Source organism: Numenius arquata, chromosome 8, assembly GCF_964106895.1.
Source record: "Numenius arquata chromosome 8, bNumArq3.hap1.1, whole genome shotgun sequence".
In the NCBI taxonomy this organism is placed as follows: Eukaryota; Metazoa; Chordata; class Aves; order Charadriiformes; family Scolopacidae; genus Numenius; species Numenius arquata.
The window spans coordinates 57,379,303-57,399,595 of record NC_133583.1 but is presented as its reverse complement, the minus strand read 5'-3'; the positions used below and the strand labels follow the sequence as shown (position 1 = coordinate 57,399,595).

Genomic DNA, 20,293 nt, shown 5'->3' with positions numbered 1-20,293 from the left:
ACTATAAAGAAATAATTTAATCTGGTCAATGCAACCATTTTACTGACAGTAAAATGTACAACTTGTTTTGTATTAGCTCGTGTAGCGTAGAAAGCGTTAAGATAAAAACTTGGTAAATGGCGATTGCTGTCACCTTGTGAATAACATCTCTGCTCATAAACCTCTGATCAAAGACAGCAAATAATATGGGAACATCTTATTTACTTACATAGGAAACCTGGTTCCAAGAGCGGGGATGTGTAGGTGTCTTTGAGTACAGTAATTCACGGGCTAATAATGCCAGAAGCCGTAAAATCTCTCAGTTGGAGGTTACTGTGAATAGCAGCACTGAACAATCGGGAAGTACTGCTGAGATGATAGTCTGAATGATGATTGAGTTTTCCTGGAGAGCCCTTATCTGTGTTTAAAATTGTAGGTAATGTTTTTAAATTTAACCATAATAGAAGTTCATTGAGCCTTCAGAGTGGTTGCTGTTTCCCCTCTCTAAATGGTTTATCGCGTTCTGTAGAAATATTCTCAGTCTTTGCATTCAAGACAAATGTTGGCGTTGCTGTCAAAATGGGGCATTTTTACCTTTTCCTGAGCAGAAGGACCATGAGGATGGAAGCAGCAGCGGGACAGGAGGGAGGTTCTCCCTCTAGTTCCTCCAGCTTGGAGGCTCACGTGCTTCCTGATGGCACTCTTGGGCAAGGGCAGCTCATGGGAAGAGGTAGGTTTCTTGGCAGGAGGAGGTTTAAAAGGTAGTTTCCTGAGGTTTTATGTACTTGTATTTTGGCAAAATCACTTTTTGAATACAGTAGACCCCGTCAGGATTCACCTGTTTGACCCTACAGCAAATGATCTCTAGCTGGGTAAGTAAGATAAAAGCACTTTTTAAAAGTTTGGACTTTTTAGGAGTTTCCCTGTCAGTTGATGAAAGAAGTTTGCATTCAAGTTGTACTCATATGCAAACCGCTTGGTTACAGTATAGGTTTCTATATAGAAAAGAGGTACTTATTCCCTATAAAATTTTAACATGCTTTTTAAGGTTGTAATGTACCCCAAAAAATAGGTTGTATTTCACTACACCAGTAGGTTTTTTTCAGTTGCTAGGAACTAGCCTTCATCAATGAAGTAAAGTGCAAAATTCAAAGTACGTCTTCATTTAAAAGGTAGGAATGATTGATGTTGTGAGCAGATCTTGCTGCGAATGTACTCTGGTCACTTGAGATGAATTATAGATCTTGAAATTAAACCCTCTAGTAACTCTCATGTTAAAAAAAAAAAAGTTAAAAATGGCTAATTGAAAGAAACTCATTTGAGAAATATTGTTAGAGGAAGAGAATGCCTAGTGATAACTCCAGAAGTTAAATTGTGTGCATGTGTAGTGCTAGATATGATGTGTTTTCTTTTGCAAAATGTTATGTTAAAAAAGGAAGAAGATTATACTTTTCTGTGTCAGATCTCTAGGCACAGCACAGTGGGTTTGGGCAGTCGCGCTCCAAAGACAGTGACAAATACACGACTTGGCAACTCCCAAGTTTTCTACCTCTAGCAGAAGAGTTCAAAGATTAGATTAACAGATAGCAGGAGAATCTGAGGACTTGTGGGTTCCTTTTAGTTTTTAAAATCCCAAATAAACATGCTGCACTGAATTTTTTTATGCCCTTGGAGGAAGAATTGTGTTCCCAAGGTGCTGTGGTCCTGGTATGAAGATCCATCCCTTTGTGTGATGGACAGCTTTGAGCCCTCTGCATCGGACGTGCGGTTCTGTGAAGCCATTGAGGAAAATGTGCCATCGAGGAGAATAATCTCTTTGAGCTTTTCATGATTCCTTCATGAATTGCTGTTTAGTTGCTGCTGTACTGAAGGGTACAGATAATTATGTATGAGTACTTTCCTTTTAACACCTGCATATGTACTTTTTTTTTCCTGGGGAAATCTGTGGTTGATTGAAATTACTGTGAATTTTCTTCACATAATTGATACCAAATGAAGCTGTGCACCATGTGTGTATGCATATGTGCAAATACATAAAATTATAGGTGCATATATTTGTGGACATAGGGGGGTATATATGCACAGCTAATGAGAAATATCTTTCACGTACTAATTAATTCACTAGTTTTCAGTCTTAGAGGTCATTCTGCACCGCAGTGTTTTGTATTTCCCACTGCATTGGTGCTATAAAAATGCTAATTGTCCCCACGAAGATGTAGGCTGTTTATAAGTGCGTATGTGATTGTTTTTCAGCCCTGTGAGATATAAGGAGGTGTTATTTCAGGTTTATAATTTGAATGTGTGATGGATACAACTTTGACGGTTTATTAGCTAGAAAAGAAAAAAAAAAAAAAGATAGTGGTGTGTAGTTCTTCAGTGAATTGATTGCCAGGAGCATGTTATTGACTTTGGTGATAATATCATTATGTATTTTACAGTCGTAAAATCAAGAAATTCAGATTATGCCCTGAGGGTTTCACACATTTAAATAAAGGATATAGCCATTTCCAGGGCTATTGGTTTAGATTAGCGGGTGCTGTGAAGAATGTGTAGTGTGTTCTAAGGGCACACAGAAAAAGGCAACAGTGTGCTTATTGTGGTGATGCTTTGGTGTATTTTCTTTTTCTATTTATTAAATAGGCTTACTTACACATCCCCTGGGAGAATGAACAGTGTTTGCTCTAAATGTTAGCATATTAATCCAACGTTAGCATGGTGCTTTGTTGGGCTAAGAGCTGGAATCAAGTGTAATCCTTCATTTGTACCAAGAGTGAGGGTAAGTCTTCTTGAGACACTTGGGTCACTCACCAAAACACACAGTGCCTGGGAAAGAAACCTTGAGTGGGCCTTAGTGTGCAAAGTCAAGAGCATTACCTGGAGCCAGATAACACCCTCTGGATGTCAAAGTCAGGGTTGAATGGCAGCTGGTGGGCTGCTGGGATAGTAACGTTCCCCAAGTGTCTCCAGAGACCACTGCTGATGGGCACAGCCTGGGGAGCACTTGCCTCCAGCACTCAACTTGGGCTCCTCAGACCAGGATCTTCCACAGCAGCTTATGGTCCTCTTGGACTGTTTACCAGTCACATCTTGGAACTGAATGCACTTGAGGTACTTGGGTTGAGTACTTGGGGTTTGTCTCTAGCTTGCTTTACGGAATCTGGGTTAAATTAAGGCATATTGCCTCAAATAAAAATGATTGACTGTGTTAAAAACCTTGTTTATTACTTCTACAGCATATTTAGTGAGATGGATAATGTACCGTAATGCCGATCGCAATGATAAGCCTCTCTCTACTTTGGATGCAAACTCGGAAGCACATTGCATCACCCAGGTCCAGGGGTTTATTGTTCTCTTAAAAGACCATGGAAGTCCAAGTGCAATGTCACAACTCAGCAGCAAAGGTCATACTTTCCCACTTACGCAGGAGCAGTGCAGGAATGGTGCCATCTATAGAAGTAGATAAAATAATTACTCTTACATTTATGTTTTAAGGGTCTCTGAGGATTATAAATCTATATGCTGCAAACAAAACATTCCGTTGCCTGTGTCAACAGCGGCACATTTTCTAATTAAAAGGGTTCACCTTTCTAATTTGAATTTGTGTGACGTTGTTGTTAGTGGGTTTTTAGCTGTTGCATTTTTTCTCAGTTTGGGGCATAAGAATCAAATTGGTTTGGAGTTTGTTGATAATCTGGTTCCATTTTGGATTGTGAAATGCTTGTGTCAAGTTGTGAACAAATGCTTAGGATATTTCTTTGCTTGTGAAAAGATATTTTTGAAAGAATTTTAGAACAGACCATTGGAAAATACTCATTGTTCTTGAAGTTAAAAAAGTTTTAAGAGAAAAAATTTAATTTAAGGTCATTGTAGAATGATGTAGTGGTGCTAGTCGTCTGATGAAGAATGTTGGGCCAATCCCTACCTGTGCAGGGTATGATGGACAACAGAGATGGGCATCACCTAGTGTGGCTTTGGCAGCTGTGCTCTTCTCTGCAGTCAAGAAATCCTAAAATGAGATCTCAGGAAACATGTGTTGTGGAAAGAAGTGGCTGTCATTAAACATGTGCTTCTGATTTTGCTGTAGCTTATGGTCTGGTAATGATTTGAGACCTCAAGCTTGAGTTTTCCCTAAAAACTTCATAGCGGTTTGTGAATGTCCTCCTTCTTGCCCTTGAGAGGTTATTTGTAGTTTGAAGGAGGCCAGCTGAGGGTGAAAGCCCCAAGATACGGCTTCTTGTTATTCCGGGATAATCCTCCTTCCAGCCGGCTGGGACTGAGCAAGTGGGGTGGCAGGGAGTGGCTGGGGAGCTGAGCGCGACAGCGGGTCTCCGCTGACAAAGGCAGGAGCCGCGAAGAAGAAAAGGTTGACTCCGCTTGTTCCAGGGAGAGAAAGAAGCAGCACTTTCCCGGGCGGGTTTCTGGCACAGGCACAGCTCTCTGGCTTAGTGGTTTAATGTTGGCACTCAGCCTCCTGAAGCTTAAGAAGAGTTACAGCCTCGTAATTCAGGCATCTCTTATTTATGCTGTTTCAAATACAGAAAGAACCTTGTTCAAGAGCTGTCGTTAAAAAAAAACCCAACTTTTTTGTTTTAATGATGAGATGTTTATGACAGTCTGGACTATGCCCTATAAGTGTCCAGTGTGCAAATGAAGGGTCACCCCACATAAATCTCACATCTCACGAGTGCTTTAAAATCAACCATACTGACAGTGTTTGTCCTGTAGTAATTTTCCAACCAGGTAGAAAATTTTTCCTTGCTGATTACAGCCCCAAAATTTTGGAAATACAGTATGAGCATAGATCGAGGGAGATCTGGATATATGCTGAGAAACAGTGACTGTTGCAGGTGGCTGATTTATAATATAGGGCAGTGTGTGTGTGCATTTTCTATGCTTTTTCATGGGACATATGCTCTAGGGTTTTACGGATGAATTTGTAGTCTCTAGTAATTTACAATTTCCACCACAGTTTAAAATATCTACATCATTTTCAGGTTGATGATTTTTCCCAGTCATTTATCCCAAAAGCATTTTATCTTACTTAATCTGGGTCATAATTGACATGGGACTCGTGCGTAAGCAAACATAGCCATAAGTTGTGTTTCAATGGGCTATTAACGTCAGGGATTTAGTTACGTGCAGAAAAATAGATCAGAGGTTGGAATAAGTATAAATGTTCAAATAACTGATGAATGCAAGGTCGCTCTCATGACTTGGACCCAGGAGACACTCTTGAACACTTAACATGCTCCCACTATTAGCAAGCAGCTGCCTTTGGCTGTAACGAAGATGTAAGGTTGGAAATTATTGGCAAGAAAGCTGTTGGAATTGGATTTTATTTACTGCAAATCAACAGGATATCTTTGCAAATATAAAAGACATACGGAAAAGTCCACTGTTATCGTTGTACTTTGTCATGTCTCCAGATGTTCTCCCTCCTGCCCCACTCTGGAGCTGGAAGTGGAAAATGGTTTTCCATTGTCTTTAGCCTGCCGGTGCCAACATCTGCCTTGGCATTTCCCTGGGGAATGGTATTAGCACTTTTTCAATTTTCTAATTTATCATTTATGTCTCATTAGATTTTATTTTTTTTAAATAAAATAATAATGTAAGAGCATGAAGTTTCAGTCTTCTGTTTAATTCTTTTTGAGAGTGTGAAAATGAATCAAGGGAGACGGTTGGGTGGCCACTGAGCTCTTATCAGCTGCCTTATTTTTAAGGGGCTATAAATGAGGCATTAAAACATTGGTCTGAGCTGGTATTTTTCATTGAAAGAAATAGTATTTGTGTGCTCAAACACACTTGAAGATGTCAATAAGCTTAAAATAGCTCTATTTTTTAACATACATTTAGTCCTTCATTAGCTCATAGCATGGACTGTGCTGTACTCTGGGGGAAGGAGAACAAAACGTGTGTCTTCATTTGTCATTGCTTGTGTATGCTCTCTAGTTTTTCCTATAATGGGATTGTAAACATTTCAATTCCATTGTTTTCAACGTAGTTTGATGGGTACGTACGCTTGATGGGTTTTTAACACTAGCAAAGTTGACCCAAATGTTGAATGCTGGAAAAGACGCTTTTGATAGAAATGCAAAACAAAATAGTTTCCCCACCTCCCCAATCTTTTGTACTCTGCTTGTCAAAAACTAGCTGCACAGAAGCAAATTTTATTAATTTTTCAGTGCTTAAATCTGACCTTTCAAATAGGGATGAACCATGGAGGAAATTTGGGCCAAAATTCTGAAATATAGGTGTTTCATACTATACTCTTACCTACGGTTCATTTATAGCAGGCTCTTTGTTAATTTTCCACAATAGCTAGAAGAATGGGGCAAAATTGGTGACAACAGTCCCTAGGTGATAATAGTATAAATTTTAGCAAGGTCAGCCCAGGTTTTCTGGTGGAATCTGTTGGGTCCAAGAGACTTCAAATTCTCCAACATCTCACATTTTTGCTTGCTTCTTTTTTCCTTGAAAGTTGTTCGGTTGGTTACTTGCTTGGTTGCAATTATTTACAGTTCACTGGTGGTTTTTTGAGATCCTAGCAAGAAATTCCACAGACAACTGCAAAATATATCTTTAATCAATTTTAGGAAGACCGATTCCCTAACTAACGTATTTCTTCCAGCTAAGACACAGAATAAACTCTGCTGCAGATACTCGGGGAAAAAGTCTTCCTGAGAAAACTATCCCTTTCATGGATTGCTGTAGTATCAGCATCGTGTGGTTCAGGCTAATCTGAGAGTTGTAATTTATGTACGTGGGTCCTATCAGTACGGTACTATCTTACACCCTGATTGCTTTTTTATGAAGAAACATCTTGTGCCATTTTTTAAGCTTCTCAGGGTGAGCCTGCGAGAGCCAATGTTGCTGGTTATGTTTTTTCTGTATACATCTATAAGCAGAAATAATAGAACAAGGAGACAGTATTTTTTTTGTGCCGGTTTTAGAGCAGCAATATTCTATAGGCAAATAATTTGTTTTTTCATCATTCAGATGGTAATAGCGTAAATATTGCTGATACGGTTAGATAAGTCGGTGTACGAGGAAATAGTAGCATGTTTCTATTAGAGTTTTGTCTGCAAAATGAAAGATTCTCAAGTGTATTGGGATTAAAACAACCCATACAGATCAGAAGTTTTCAGATCCACGAGGTCTGATTCAGGCTTATCTCTTATTTCTGTAAACCTAATTTGTGTGCAAATTTTGTGCGGAAGATTGTGTATGGCAACAATTCCACTGTGAATTCATTTGAGGTAGAAGGGCAAAAGGTTTTATCGAACTAGGACTTTTCTTCTAATTGTATTGAAATGTTCGCATGTTTTGCTGTTGAGGTAGGAATTAGATCTAATTTGCCACTTAATTGCAAGTATTTATTCATTTGTTTTCCTTTGCACTCATGCAAATTTCCTTGTTTCCCTTACGTCTTTTCAGGTCAGGATCGCAGTGAAGCCACTTTAATAAAGAGGTTTAAAGGTGACGGCGTCCGATACAAAGCAAAACTGATTGGGATAGATGAGGTTTCTGCCGCACGAGGAGACAAGTTATGCCAAGACTCCATGATGAAGCTCAAGGTGCAGTGAAACTTTTAATGTTTAATATTATGGAGTCGAGGGGAGAGAATTTCAGCTTGAAATTTGACTCATTCTCCTTTCGCGACACTCAGTCACACTCTGGTTAATTATGTATTGAAATCAGTCAATTTTACATGAACTTCTGGCTGGTATTGCTTATCCCGGTTTAATTTTAATACATTATCTCTGAGTTCAGTAGTTATTCATGACTGACACCACTGCAATTTGTCCACAAAATTATAAACAACACATCTGCAAATTGAATAATTTTATTATGCGAAAGGGGAGGCAAACCCCTATGAAGAAAAGTGGTGTATCAGAACGTTTCATATGACAGCGCTAATCAACTACAGCCCTGCCTTTGACCTTTATCTCCTGTTGGGACAGGCAGGAAAGGGTGAGGGACGTTGTGGGGTGCTGGTAGCCAGAAGCATCCTTTATGTGGCCCTGGGAATTGTGGAAGAGCTGGAGTGGTTGAGGAGGAAGTGTAGATTGTGTTTTTCTTGTGCGGTGTTGGCTGTTGGCTTCCCATCTGCATCGCAGGGTTAGGTCTAGGAGTAAACCCTCCACAGTCTTTTTCCCGGTTTTTTCCTTCCAGTCCTCTCCCCAGCACTCTACCAAAAGAGCTGATGGATTTCCCATTACTTTTTTATTCAGGAGGAGAAATCACTAAATAGTATCTTTTACGTTACCAAGTAGCGGGGTTCCAGTCCCAAGGAACTGGGAGGAACAGGTGGTTGTTTAGGAATAAACAGCAAAGGGTGACATGGTGTTACGGTTCAACAATCTAAAAGCAAGATCTGGTAGATAATTTACAAATCAATTACGAGCATTTTATGACAGGCAAGAGCTAATCTGTTGTAAAAGGTACACAGTTGATTTATCACATCTGCCACAATATTCCTATCTGGTTTAATTGTATAGTGGATATTTCTCATCATTTCATAGTTCCTAGAAGCAGCTTGGGAGAATGGTCACTGTTCTGCACAAGCCTTTTTGTCTCTCTCCTCCGTGGATCACCGTTTCCCCATCCCCCAGCTGCCCGATACCTGTTTGCAAAGGGGCAAGATTGATCTAAACAGTGTTGTGAGATGAGTATAACTATTAAGGGAAAGGAGCATTAGAAATTCCTGTTTGTGTGTAAGGCAGCATAGCATGAAGCTGTGGGCTCTGGAAACTTAGTGTCTAGCCATGAGTTTTTAATGCCGGGCATAAAGTTTTGACAAATGACTCCATTTGACTATTGACGAATGACTCCATTTTTTTTTTTCCTCTTTCATTCTCATGTCTGTGTAATGAGAACAACGACCTCATGAAGGTCTTAAAGCATAAGTTAGTGGTTTTTAAAACGTGTTGAAATTGCAGAGCACCAGATAAAGGCTCAGTATTTTTGTTTATTTACCAGTGCAACTGATAACATTTGATCTTACGTTCAGGGCAGGCTCCTGAGAAGGTGGAAATAGAATTTACTATTATACTGTGGGACAATAATACAAGAGGTACATATCAGCAAGTTCATTTGCAAAGTAAAAGCCTGAGATCAGGAGAAAAACTAACCCTCAATATCAGTTTTTTACAGCAGAGGTGTGGTTTGATTTTGAGAAGAATATTCTTCTATAAAAAGCTCAATTTGCTTGTTCCAGATAAGTGAGCCCATGAAGTAAGCTAAAGTTGGTGGGTTTTTTTCCTCCACTGCTTGTTGTGGTTATTTTTCTTGGGAAAAAAAAAAAAAAACAGAACAGCTTATAGCTGGGAAAAGTGTGCTAGAAATGACCTTCAGCTTCCATGAAAAAGAATTTCATGGAGGATTAGCTAGTGCAGGGGTTGGAAGCGGGAGCATGTTTGAAATGCTGTCTGGGTAGTGTAAAGAGATGTGATACCTTGCAAAAAGGGAGGAAGAAGCCAGAAGTAAGAGGGGGACTGTTCCTGGAAAGCCCTTAACTTTTCCTAGAAAAGTGGAGAATCATCCACAAGGAAATCTTTGTGCTCTGCTGTGGCACCCGGAAAAGTAATAAACTAGCCAAACTGTTCTTCGTTTCAACAGGGAATTGTCGCCGCGGCTCGTTCGAAAGGAGAACATAAACAAAAAGTCTTCTTAACGGTCTCCTTTGGGGGAATCAAAATCTTCGATGAAAAGACAGGGGTAAGTAAAATAATCATGTGATGGAACAAAATTGAATCTTTTCACGGGCATTTCTGTAAAAGCATTTCCTGGCTGGGCAGTAATGTCTCACCAGTGTAAGCACACCTGAAGCAGCATCTGACAAGCTTGATAAAGGGTTATCATATATCAGAGCAAGCCTTTAGATAACTGAGGTGTAAAGTATAGCATGGGGACGTGGTTTATTGCAAAGCCTTGTCCTGGATAGTTCTGCAGAGCCACTTACTTGAGTATCCAGATGCTCCTTAAGTCCATAAACACTCACAGCTCTGAGTCCAGAAAGTGGCAAGAAGGGATTTGTTTTCCTTCTGCCAGATAAAAAAAATAAATAAATTACTTCTTGGAAATACCAGCCCCCTGTTTTTAGCAGCCCCTGGCACAGACCTTGCCCACATGGGTTTTCTCATCTAGCCCCAGGCCCAACTGCCCCAGTGCTGCTTGAGACTCTTCAGCAGTTCCAAGTGACTTTTGAGAGTGTGATAATAAGGGATTAGGATGGTTAGGATTGTCTTGGATTGGGCCCTTTGTGTCATGGGAAGCCAAGGGGAAGAAAACAAGCTGCAGCAGGGAGCTGTGGACAACCCCAGGAGAGTGAAGCTTGTTTTCCCCACTGATGCCTGAAGTAGGAGGGGAAAAGGAAGGGCAGTGGGAGCTGGGGAGCTGCAGGGAGCGGCACACACTTAGCTGGGATTGCCCTGAAGATGTCCCAGGGGAATCCTAAGATTATTTCAGATCCATACTTCTACATGAACGTAGTTGTAGTCACCATAATGCCATATAATCCTATTAACAGCAGTGACGGTCTTCTGTGAGGTACGCCGTTAACTGTAGGAATCAGAGCTTTTGTATCACCAATGGTAGAAAAAGCATATATTGTGTGCAATTGGAGGTTAAAGATATTGAAAAGTTTGAGGTTGCTATTTGAGGTGGCCAAGCAGCAACTCGTCCAGTGGCATCTGGTCGAGGAAGTTGCAGGAGACTTCCATGCCTTACACAGTTTTTGCCACAGCAATATCATGTTTGATTTTTTAAATTGCTCTGAAAGAAGAAACCTAAGCAAAACATTATACTACTTAGATATAAAGCGACAACACACAAACTGTTTTAATCCTAATTAAGAAGATTTTTACAGCAGTTTAAGCTCTGCCTTGAATTTTAAAACGCTCTTGATTTAATCTTTTGAAAGATTAACTATTTAACATGATGCCAGAAATAAAACCCTACTGATGATAGATGAAATTATCTTTGCCAGTTAATTTATATTATTAGAAAATCAATGTCATTGAGCTCACTGATACATAATACAAGCAGTTAGTAATGAAAAGCTCATTTGGAAAGTGTTGTGTACAGCATGTGGAAAGTATTCATACAAAAGCAGTGTTTAAGAGAACATGGCTGAGGTTACAGTCTGTGCTCAGAAGATAGGAAGTGTCAGAATTAGTGCTGCCAGTGCAGCCATGGTTGGGTCGTCTAATAAGTAGATATTAGGGGAGTATTTCAGTAAGTATGTGATGACGTACCTTTTTTTGGCCAGAGAACACCAGCTTTGCTCTGTGTACAGAACAGAGTGTAATACACCAAACAATATGGTAATATTTTGTTTTCTTCTTCATCTGCAAATTGAACTGAGACCACAGTTACTTCCCTAAGACTAAAGTCTTTTTCTTGAGAAAGTAAAGAAGAAAGAAAGAGAGAGACGTGTTCCGGTGCACTTGTCTCTGCAGGTTTCAAAAACATGGGATTTACTTTCATAAAATAAAGAGGGAAAAGGGAGTGTGTTTGGAAACAAAGGTGTGGTTGAGCCAAATTGCCTTTTCTGCAGCGTCTTCCACACTCTCCTCTTTGTAACTAGTGAGGTGGGGACATGAGAACAAATCTCCTTCATTTCATAACTCTGACACCCTGTACTCTAAATCTGACATAACTATATCATTCTTATAGTAACCCTGTCACTCACTCACTGAGGCTTAGACTGAAACCTTTAAATCCACCTTCCAGACATCTGCCCCTGAGCTGCTGGAGTGATGGACAGGAGTATTGAGTTGTCCTTCTTGAAACAGGGCTGTGACAGAGGGATGTGAGGAGCCTTCAATATCGGTTTTTATGTGTTCTTTTTTTTTTTTGCAAGCAGGAGAATTGTGCTTTCCATGCCAAGCTTTTAAAGCAGGGGCACATGAACTCCTTTGCTGGTTCTTCACAGCCACCATCCCTTCGGCGTTTTCCCTTGCTTGGGTCTCTCAATGTCATAGAATCATAGAATGGTTTGGGTTGGAAGGGACCTTAAAGATCATCGAGTTCCAACCTCCCTGCCATGGGCAGGGACACCTCCCACCAGACCAGGTTGCTCAAAGCCCCATCCAGCCTGGCCTTGAACACTTCCAGGGATGGGGCATCCACAGCTTCTCTGGGCAACCTGTTCCAGCGTCTCACCACCCTCACAGTAAAGAATTTCTTCCCGATCCAAATCTATGGCAAAAAGGTTGTGTTTTGCTCACACAGATCTTCTGATATTGAGTTTATAAAATTTGGAGACTGATGCTCACATGTGTACAACAGGGAGAAGAACATGCCCATTGTAATGGGGAACAGCCTGGCTAATCTTGCATTACTTTCCCTTCCTTTAACTGCCCTCCCTCTCCCCCACAATGCTTTGTCCTGTAGTTGTGTTTCCATGATTTTGGAATTCCCAAAAGGATAATTTTGGGCCACAGTGTTCATTTATTGCTTATTTGGAAAGGTTATTTACCTCTCTAGAGTGTCCTTTCTTAATTTTCATCATTGGCTATTGCTATTGTGTCTGGCACAATGGCAGTCTGATGTGATAGAAAAGAGAAAAAATATTCTGAAAAAAAGTAGGCTTCTGTATGTTTAGTATCTTGTAGGCTACTATTGGATTTTAATTTATCACAATAAAAAATCAATTTGTAGCTCAAAACTAGCAAATTTTTTAAAATTGGCAATGTCATAGCTGACTTCATACAGATGATTTAAGGGAATTGCTCCATAATTCATTACAGATGAAGGGCTGTAGTTGGGTTACTACTGAAAATGATAAGCAAGGTTTTTCCCCCGGTACTTTATAGCTCTCTTTAATACATTCCAGACCTAATATTCATCAAAAAATATTGATTGTAATAATGGTGTTATTCCAGCTATCAGGAATTCTACCCTTTGAGTAAATTTATCCATGAAGGAGATCAGGTTGAGGGTGGAATATCATTTGGGAAGAATTTATCTCAGCAAGAAAAGCACAAGAAAGATTTGCTGTGAGTTTGCACTGTAGATGCAATACAATTTAGTTCATCTATAGCACTGCGATAGAAACAATAACACTCCTCTCTCATATTTCATCATTCTGTTCCATTCTAATCTAAATAAGTCCTTCCAGACCACTTGTCAATGTATTTAGAATGTGATACAAGGGCCCTGTAGGTTGCGTATACTCTCATATAGACTCTCAGCTGCTGGAGGAGCCTGCTCACGTGGGCAGAACACCACCAATGGTTCTGCTGTTAAAGTCCTAACATTAGCTGTATAATCCAAAATTATATTTAATTTGACTAACAAGATGTTCTCCTCTTGTATGCCAAAAATTGTCATTACACATGGGGTTTGACCCTATTTTTTCATGGGATTTGACCCTAATTTTTTCTTATAAATGTACCTTTTTTGTCTACTGTTGTAGATAATATTGGCCGTCCATCCCATTTACCTTCTCCAGAATATGTTTGCCAAATATATACCTGAAGAAAATACATTAATTTCTTTTTAACATAAAAAATCTACCACAATTATTACTAAACCCAAACTTTTTCTACCTAAAGTAGAGATTTCATGGCTGCATATTATATGGAAATAATTTTTGATCATTTGTTCTGTCATATTCCCCCTGCACCCTGGTGACATCTCAAGACGTGATCTTTCAAACACAGTATGGCACAAGCTGAAATATATTCTTCATTAGTGGACTTCCATGAGAGTTCTTTTTATATTTTCAAAGGCATGGTCTGTAGAAGGCAAAATTGCAAATTTGTTGCTCTTTGTGTTGTGCTATTTAATACTCTCCTTTTCAGGGTGGAACTTAATGGTTAATGTGCTCCTTAGAAAGCAACAAAACCCTTAACTCTCAATACCGCAGGATATGCGAAATTTTTAAAGGGCCATCATTGTTCGTTAGCTATTTATGAGTATTATTTTGTTAATCACACACATCAGGCTATCTCCCTGTGATAGCTTAGTAATGCTTCATTAGACGTGCATGACTAATATGGCCTCCTTAAAGAGGCTGTAATTGTCTCGTTGTTTATTTATGTAACAATAAATCTTTGTTTACTGTAGGTTACTTTCCGAAAATGTATTTAAAAATAATAATTAAATTCTATAAAATACGTGGGAAAACATTTTCTTCTACATTCATGTAATGAGGTGTACTTTTAAACTCTTGTTCTTTCTAATTGCAAAATCCTGTTGACTTTAATGGAAAACCCAGACACTATGAAAGAGAAATAAGATGAAAAGAATAAACCCTAGCATTTGGCTTTAAGTAAAGAATTATTTCTATTAAAGTGGGTTTCATTTGCATTGTCTATTGTATACTTTGGAGAGACTGGCCAGTCTTTCAGAGATGTTGACCCATATCTTTATCAAAATACAGGGCTTGGGCACAGTCTGTGGGATTGTAAAATTTCTAGGAATACTCTAAGTGTCTGATTGGATTACAGTATTGCAGAGAAGTATTGCAGTCTGTTACTCATGGTTTATGAATTTAATCTGTAGCCAGTTTCTTCAGGCTGTCAGTATGAAATCCAGGAAGGAAAACTGTATGTATAAATATATATATTTCATGTTGACTATATATTATCATTCTTGTTATCCATCCCTTACTCTAACCCTTATTATCTTTGGGGAGGATTATGTGACTCTCATGCTGCGCAGGGTTTACCTACGGGAGAAGGTGTTACCCAGTGAATAACACCTCCTTGTTCTATGGAAGGGGGACCAGACCTTACCTGTGGCCACAGAACTAGTGATTGTGCTTCTCCTTTAACTCTTAACGATGTCCAATTAAATAACACATGTAGTGGGTGGCTGTAATGGTTATAATCCTGCTGGCCTCAGATTGTTCTCTTCTAGTGAGACAATGAGGCTGTGATATGATCCAGCCACTGTTTTAGATGCCTATATCTTGCCCATCTTCCTGCCCTTTTAAGCTCTCTTCACCTTATAATGCACAGATTTTTCAAAGTTATCACTAAGGCTTCTGTAAAGCATTTTCCAGCCTCTTCTGGGACTTTATTGGGTTTGTGCTGATAACCCCTGGATTTGTTGCTCTTCTCCATTTGAAGTGAACGATAGTGTTAATTATGCTGATAGATTGCTAACAGGACAGCTAAACTTGGCTGAAAGAAAATTTTAGCAAGATTGAAATTCTCACTGTTGGCAGAAGATACCTCATTTAAAATGTACCAAAGGTACTTCTTGACTTTACTGGAAATCTGTTGGTTCTGGCATCTTTGACCAGAAATCGAGGTACGATTATGGATCTGTAGTTATTCCTTGAAGCACATGTGCTGGAGCAGATGAAATGTCAAACTGTCAAGTCTCTATCACTGAGCCGTCTCTGAATATTTAAAAATAGAAATAAAAGAAGGAATTAATTTTATCTGCACTCTACTCGCTGCGCAGTGAGCAGGAGAGATGGTGCGATGAGTTCACTGAATTTTTGTGTTTGCCAGAGCATGGTATTGGCCAGGAGATTGTTAATGGTCCCTGCCTGGGGCTCCTTCCAGCTCCAGCCCAGAAGCTCCCACAGGTGGGTTTTGTCCCCTTCATTTCTTTGAAACTCATCTTCCCAAAGTTCCTGCTGGTCTCTTCATGGTTGATCTCAGGTGTGGCACTTCGGTAGCATCGTTAACTGATCAGCTGATTCTGAAAGTCCTTCTACTTGGCCTCCATGGCTCTTGTGTCTGGATTTTACCCCTGTGTTTCTCATTTCTCTTTCTCTTGCAGTTTCCTCTGGGATTTCCTGGGTGCTCTCTGTCCTTGATTTCTTTTTCTTCCTGCTATGCTTTTTATCAGAGTTACTTCATTTGCAAATATCAATTTGGTTATTGTGTCAAACCAAATGGTGCCAACCCTGTCTCCTTCTGTTCAAATCTTGCCCTGTCTCTCCAGCCCTCTCCTTACATGTTTAGCCAACAGTTCAAGCTGAGCGTGGCTAAAGTGGGTCTTTTAATCCTGACTCCCAAAGGTCTTTCTCTGACCTCCTTTTGCGAGTGCTCAGGAAAAATATCAGCATCATCTATTATTCAGCCCTGTAAACTCAGCAGCCTTTTTTTGACTCAACCTTGTTTTCGATTGTCACATCCAGGGTAACTCCAGATCTTGCAGATTTTTCTTAACTGCTCTGAAATGCAGCATTTAATGTCATGCTTACAGTTAAAACCCAGTCCTGCCTCTCTTCCTCTTGTGTCTCAATTGTTATCCTTTTCTTTGTCCTTGACAAATGTGACTTTTATTTCCAAAATCCATCGTGACTGCCAAGATTGCCGTCTCAGCTTATTCTTTTGATCATGTCACACTTCTCTTTGCATTCCTACGCTGAATCTGCCTTCTCTATTTTATCAGCCCATTGCCTGTTATTTTTTCCCAGGCTCTTCGTGACTGCCTTTACTCTTCATCCAGTTTCAAGGAGTCATTCCACAGAACCAACTTTCATCATTCCATTTATTCAGTTTTCAAATAAATGACCCCAAGCCTCTTCCCATCCTGCCCATCACACTTTGGATGAATTCTTTGTACTTTATTCATGGAGTACCTCCTTATTTTATCTTCAAATCCTTTCTTAAAGCACTCCCATGCTAGAAACTTGATAAACTCCATGGTGCTGAGGCTACTGGTGATCCCAGCCTGTCACGCAAAGCTGTGCTGCCTCTTGTAGTCACCCTGTTGTCATTTGCCTGGCATGAGGACAGCCCATCTAGTGGCTTGTAGATCCAGCCCATGACATCTGGCCATCTTGTCGTTTCTGTTGTGGCCTTGCAGAGGTGTGGCTTGGGGAATGGTTCCGCAGATCGAATCAACCGTGCCTTCTACTGTGCCAGCCTGGCGTTTCAGGGGTGGGGTGCTCCCAGCGTACTCACCCGGGAGGAAGGGGCAGAGGGGTGATGGAGGGCATCTGCCAGGGCAGTGAGGGAAGGACTTCTCCATGCCCGAGGGTTTATGAGGAGGAGCTACTCCAGGCACCCAGCTCAGAGACGTCCCAAGGGGCATCTGACCCTTGGCTTTCAAAGGTTGGAATTAAAGTATAAACTCTCTGGGATTACCTTTTAATTCAGTGTTTTTAATCAGAATTATTTGTTTGTAGGAAGTTTTTGTAAGAAATGTTGGGTCTTGGGCCACGCTGAGGACTTGTAAGGACTACAGTGATAAAAATATTACTCAATAACAATAAAGAGCATACTGAAAAACAGCAAAGTCAAATTTTGCATGTACATTTGCAAATGGTGATATTTGTGACCATACGCCTTACAGGGATTAGAATGCATTGTCCACAGCTTCTGCTGCTAAAGGTTCCTCTGGTCAACTGGGAGTCTTTCCCTGTTGCTTGGCAGTTTCCTGTCTTTCTACTTGTAAACTTGAATGTTAAGACACGGCATTTACTGTTCTACATGCACTAAGTATATCTAATTAGAATATGGCAGAGTAGGGGACGGTGCGCATTACTCTTATAAGGTAGTTATATTCTTTTGATACTTTAAAAGGGAAACAATAACACACTTCATAAATATCATTTGACAGCAAAATGTAAATGACAGAAGAACCTACTTCCATAATTACATCCCTTATTTACTATTGTAATTCATTTCTTATTGGTCTTCCAAACTGTGCCCTAGACAGTTTAGATGGTTCCGAGCTCTCCACAGGAATTTTTAATAGCCACAAGCTCATAGAGGTAAGTTTCATAGATGCCCAGTTTGCTGTATGAAGATTGTAAAAGCCTTATGATTACAGAATGATCACAGAATCACAGAATGAAATGGGGTTGGAAGGGACCTCTGGATATCATCTAGTCCATCTGCCCTGCCAGAGAAGGTCCACCTGGAGCAGGTTGCACAGGAACATGCCCAGGCGGGTTTTGAATGTCTCCGGAGACAGAGACTCCACCACCTCTCTGGGCAGCCTGTTCCAGTGCTCTGCCACCCTCAAAGAAAAAATCTCCTCCTCGTGTAGATGGAACTTCATATGTTCAAGTTTGTGCCCGTTACCTCTTGTCCTGTCACGGGACACCACTGAAAAAAGACTGGCCCTATCCTCTTGACGCCCACTCTTTAAGTATTTATAGGCGTTGATCAGATCCCCTCTCAGTCTTCTCTTCTCCAGACTAAAAAGACCCAAGTCCCTCAGCCTTTCCTCAAAAGAGAGGTGTTCTAGTCCCCTCATCATCTTTGTAGACCGCTGCTGTACCTTCTTGAGCAGTTCCCTGTCCTCCTTGAACTGGGGAGCCTAGAACTGGACACAGGGCTCCAGATGGGGCCTCACCAGGGCAGAGTAGAGGGGAAGGATAACTTCCCTCAACCTGCTGGCCACACTCTTCTTCATGCACCCCAGGATTGTATTATAGGGTGTATTATGGCGGTTTTGTAACTGTGAAAAAAAGATCCCAAAAGGCAAAAATAGGGTGTGATATTGCACTTTGTGAAGTCTGAGGGTTTGGGGATCTAGATAGAGCTTTGGTTTGAACCTTATGTTCTTCCTCCTCTTGGCATCCAGAAGGCGGCTGAAATTTCTCTCCTTCTTCTCATCTGGAAATGTTCTGCTCTACAACTGAGTTCAGCCTTCTGGTAGTGAGTATCTGCAGGAACTGCCTTGTGAGATTTCTGACACTAATTGGCATGAAGATAAAATAAAGCTATTCCAGACATTTTAGCCAAAGTGAAATAATTTGTGGGAATTTGTTGTAGTTGTATTTTTCCGTGTGAAAAGGGTAAAAATTTGATTGCTTTCAAAAAGGCAGAAAATTAGATTTTGTGACTTTAGTGATGGACTCATTTGGCTGTACTTGGCTTCTTGTTGTTTAACCCAAGCACCCTGGGATGGATTTGAGAAAGGGGGGTACTGCTACCTGCTCCGTGTGTTACGGTGTGGGGAACCTCACTATATACGCATTCCCAAGTCCCATTTGGCCTCCATTGCATGTGGGGGTGGTTATCTGTCTGTAGAGGTGTTGTAGTAAAAATTACTATGCAAACACTTCTGATTTTGGTTTTTTTTGGTATGCTTAAACAGAATTTAGGATGAATTTTACTAAAAACTCGAAAGTCAGCTTTTGGTGATAAAAATGCTGGTTATTATGAATCCCGTTGTATAGTGGAACTGCACTGCACCTCTCCGGGGAGGTGTTGTCCCACAGCAGAAAACTCAAAGTATAGAGTTATATTGGGGTTTTTTTGCTTATAATCACTACCCTTTTGTGATTCAGATGAACAACTTAGGGTAGGAAAGCCACATTATACTCCCAGTGACTCCAGCTGTGATTTGGCCTTATAGAAGAGCACCCAAAATACAGAGATGCTTGGGGCGGGGGAGTTGTTTGCAAGTGCTGATATTTTTAAGCCAGGTTAACGCATTAACTACAAAAATGAAAGGGAAAAAAAAAACCACACTAGAAAAAAGCATTTCAGGCCCATTTTCAGCACTATAATGGCTGGATTTCAAACTGCTCAGGAAAGGGTTTAGCAAGAGAAATGCTGACATAATAATAGCGCAGGCGGCTGAGATGCACTGAAGCCTCCCTGGAGTGTGGTGGGGGACCTGCAGCCCTAACAGAAAGTTACATCCCCCCTTAGAAATCCACTACTCCTTCTTCTTGGAGATGGCTGGGAAGCGTTACGCCCCAGGAGTGCTGGTGATTTTCCTGCCTATTCGGTGCATTTTGTCTGGTAGGCTGCTCTGCAATTTTCCGTTTGCCCCGGTAATAGCAATACAACTGGTGATGTTTCTGAATTCCTGTGCTAACTTGTAGGCTGGTTAACCTCTCCTATTGCTGGGGTCGGATGCAAGGAGGACTGATGACCTTCGCTGTCAGTGTAATGGGAGAGGGAAACTACAGGAAGGTTTACTTTTAAAGTTACCCGGAGTTTGCAGGATGTTAATAATAGATCTCTATTGGCAATAAAATCAGTGGAGGATGTTCTGCCCTCAGGAACACACTTCTATTTACAGGGAAGTCGGCAAGAGCCTTGTTCAATCTGATAGTTCAGGTGGTCAAGTAAATGCCTTTTATTCTGCTTATTTTATGTAATAAATGGCCCTGTGGAAGGAGAAGAGGAGGAAAGACACTGGTTGCCACTGGATGCTCTTATTTGTCAACAGTTACCCAACGCAAATACCTGTTTTTATCCCTGTCTTTCAGTTGAAGAAAGTAATAAATTTCAGATACCAGTAGATCTTTGCTTAATGTATAAATAACTCTTCATAAAAGTTCTCTTCCTAAATGAGATAATTGTACTCGTAACCTTTCTGGTTTATGCCCTGTGTGCTCAGCATGTGGGCAACCGTGTGTCACAGAGCCTAAGGG

The 20,293-nt window shown here is 40.5% G+C and overlaps 1 protein-coding gene across 1 annotated transcript in view; it reads left to right on the top strand.

The window, feature by feature from the left end:
- Positions 1 to 20,293, top strand: part of DAB1 (DAB adaptor protein 1) — a 145,362-nt gene that overhangs the window by 75,374 nt on the left and 49,695 nt on the right. The window contains exons 4-5 of the mRNA XM_074151831.1: positions 7,414 to 7,553; positions 9,598 to 9,696. Coding sequence (XP_074007932.1) covers positions 7,414 to 7,553; positions 9,598 to 9,696 — 239 coding nt within the window. The remainder of the gene's footprint in view (positions 1 to 7,413; positions 7,554 to 9,597; positions 9,697 to 20,293) is intronic.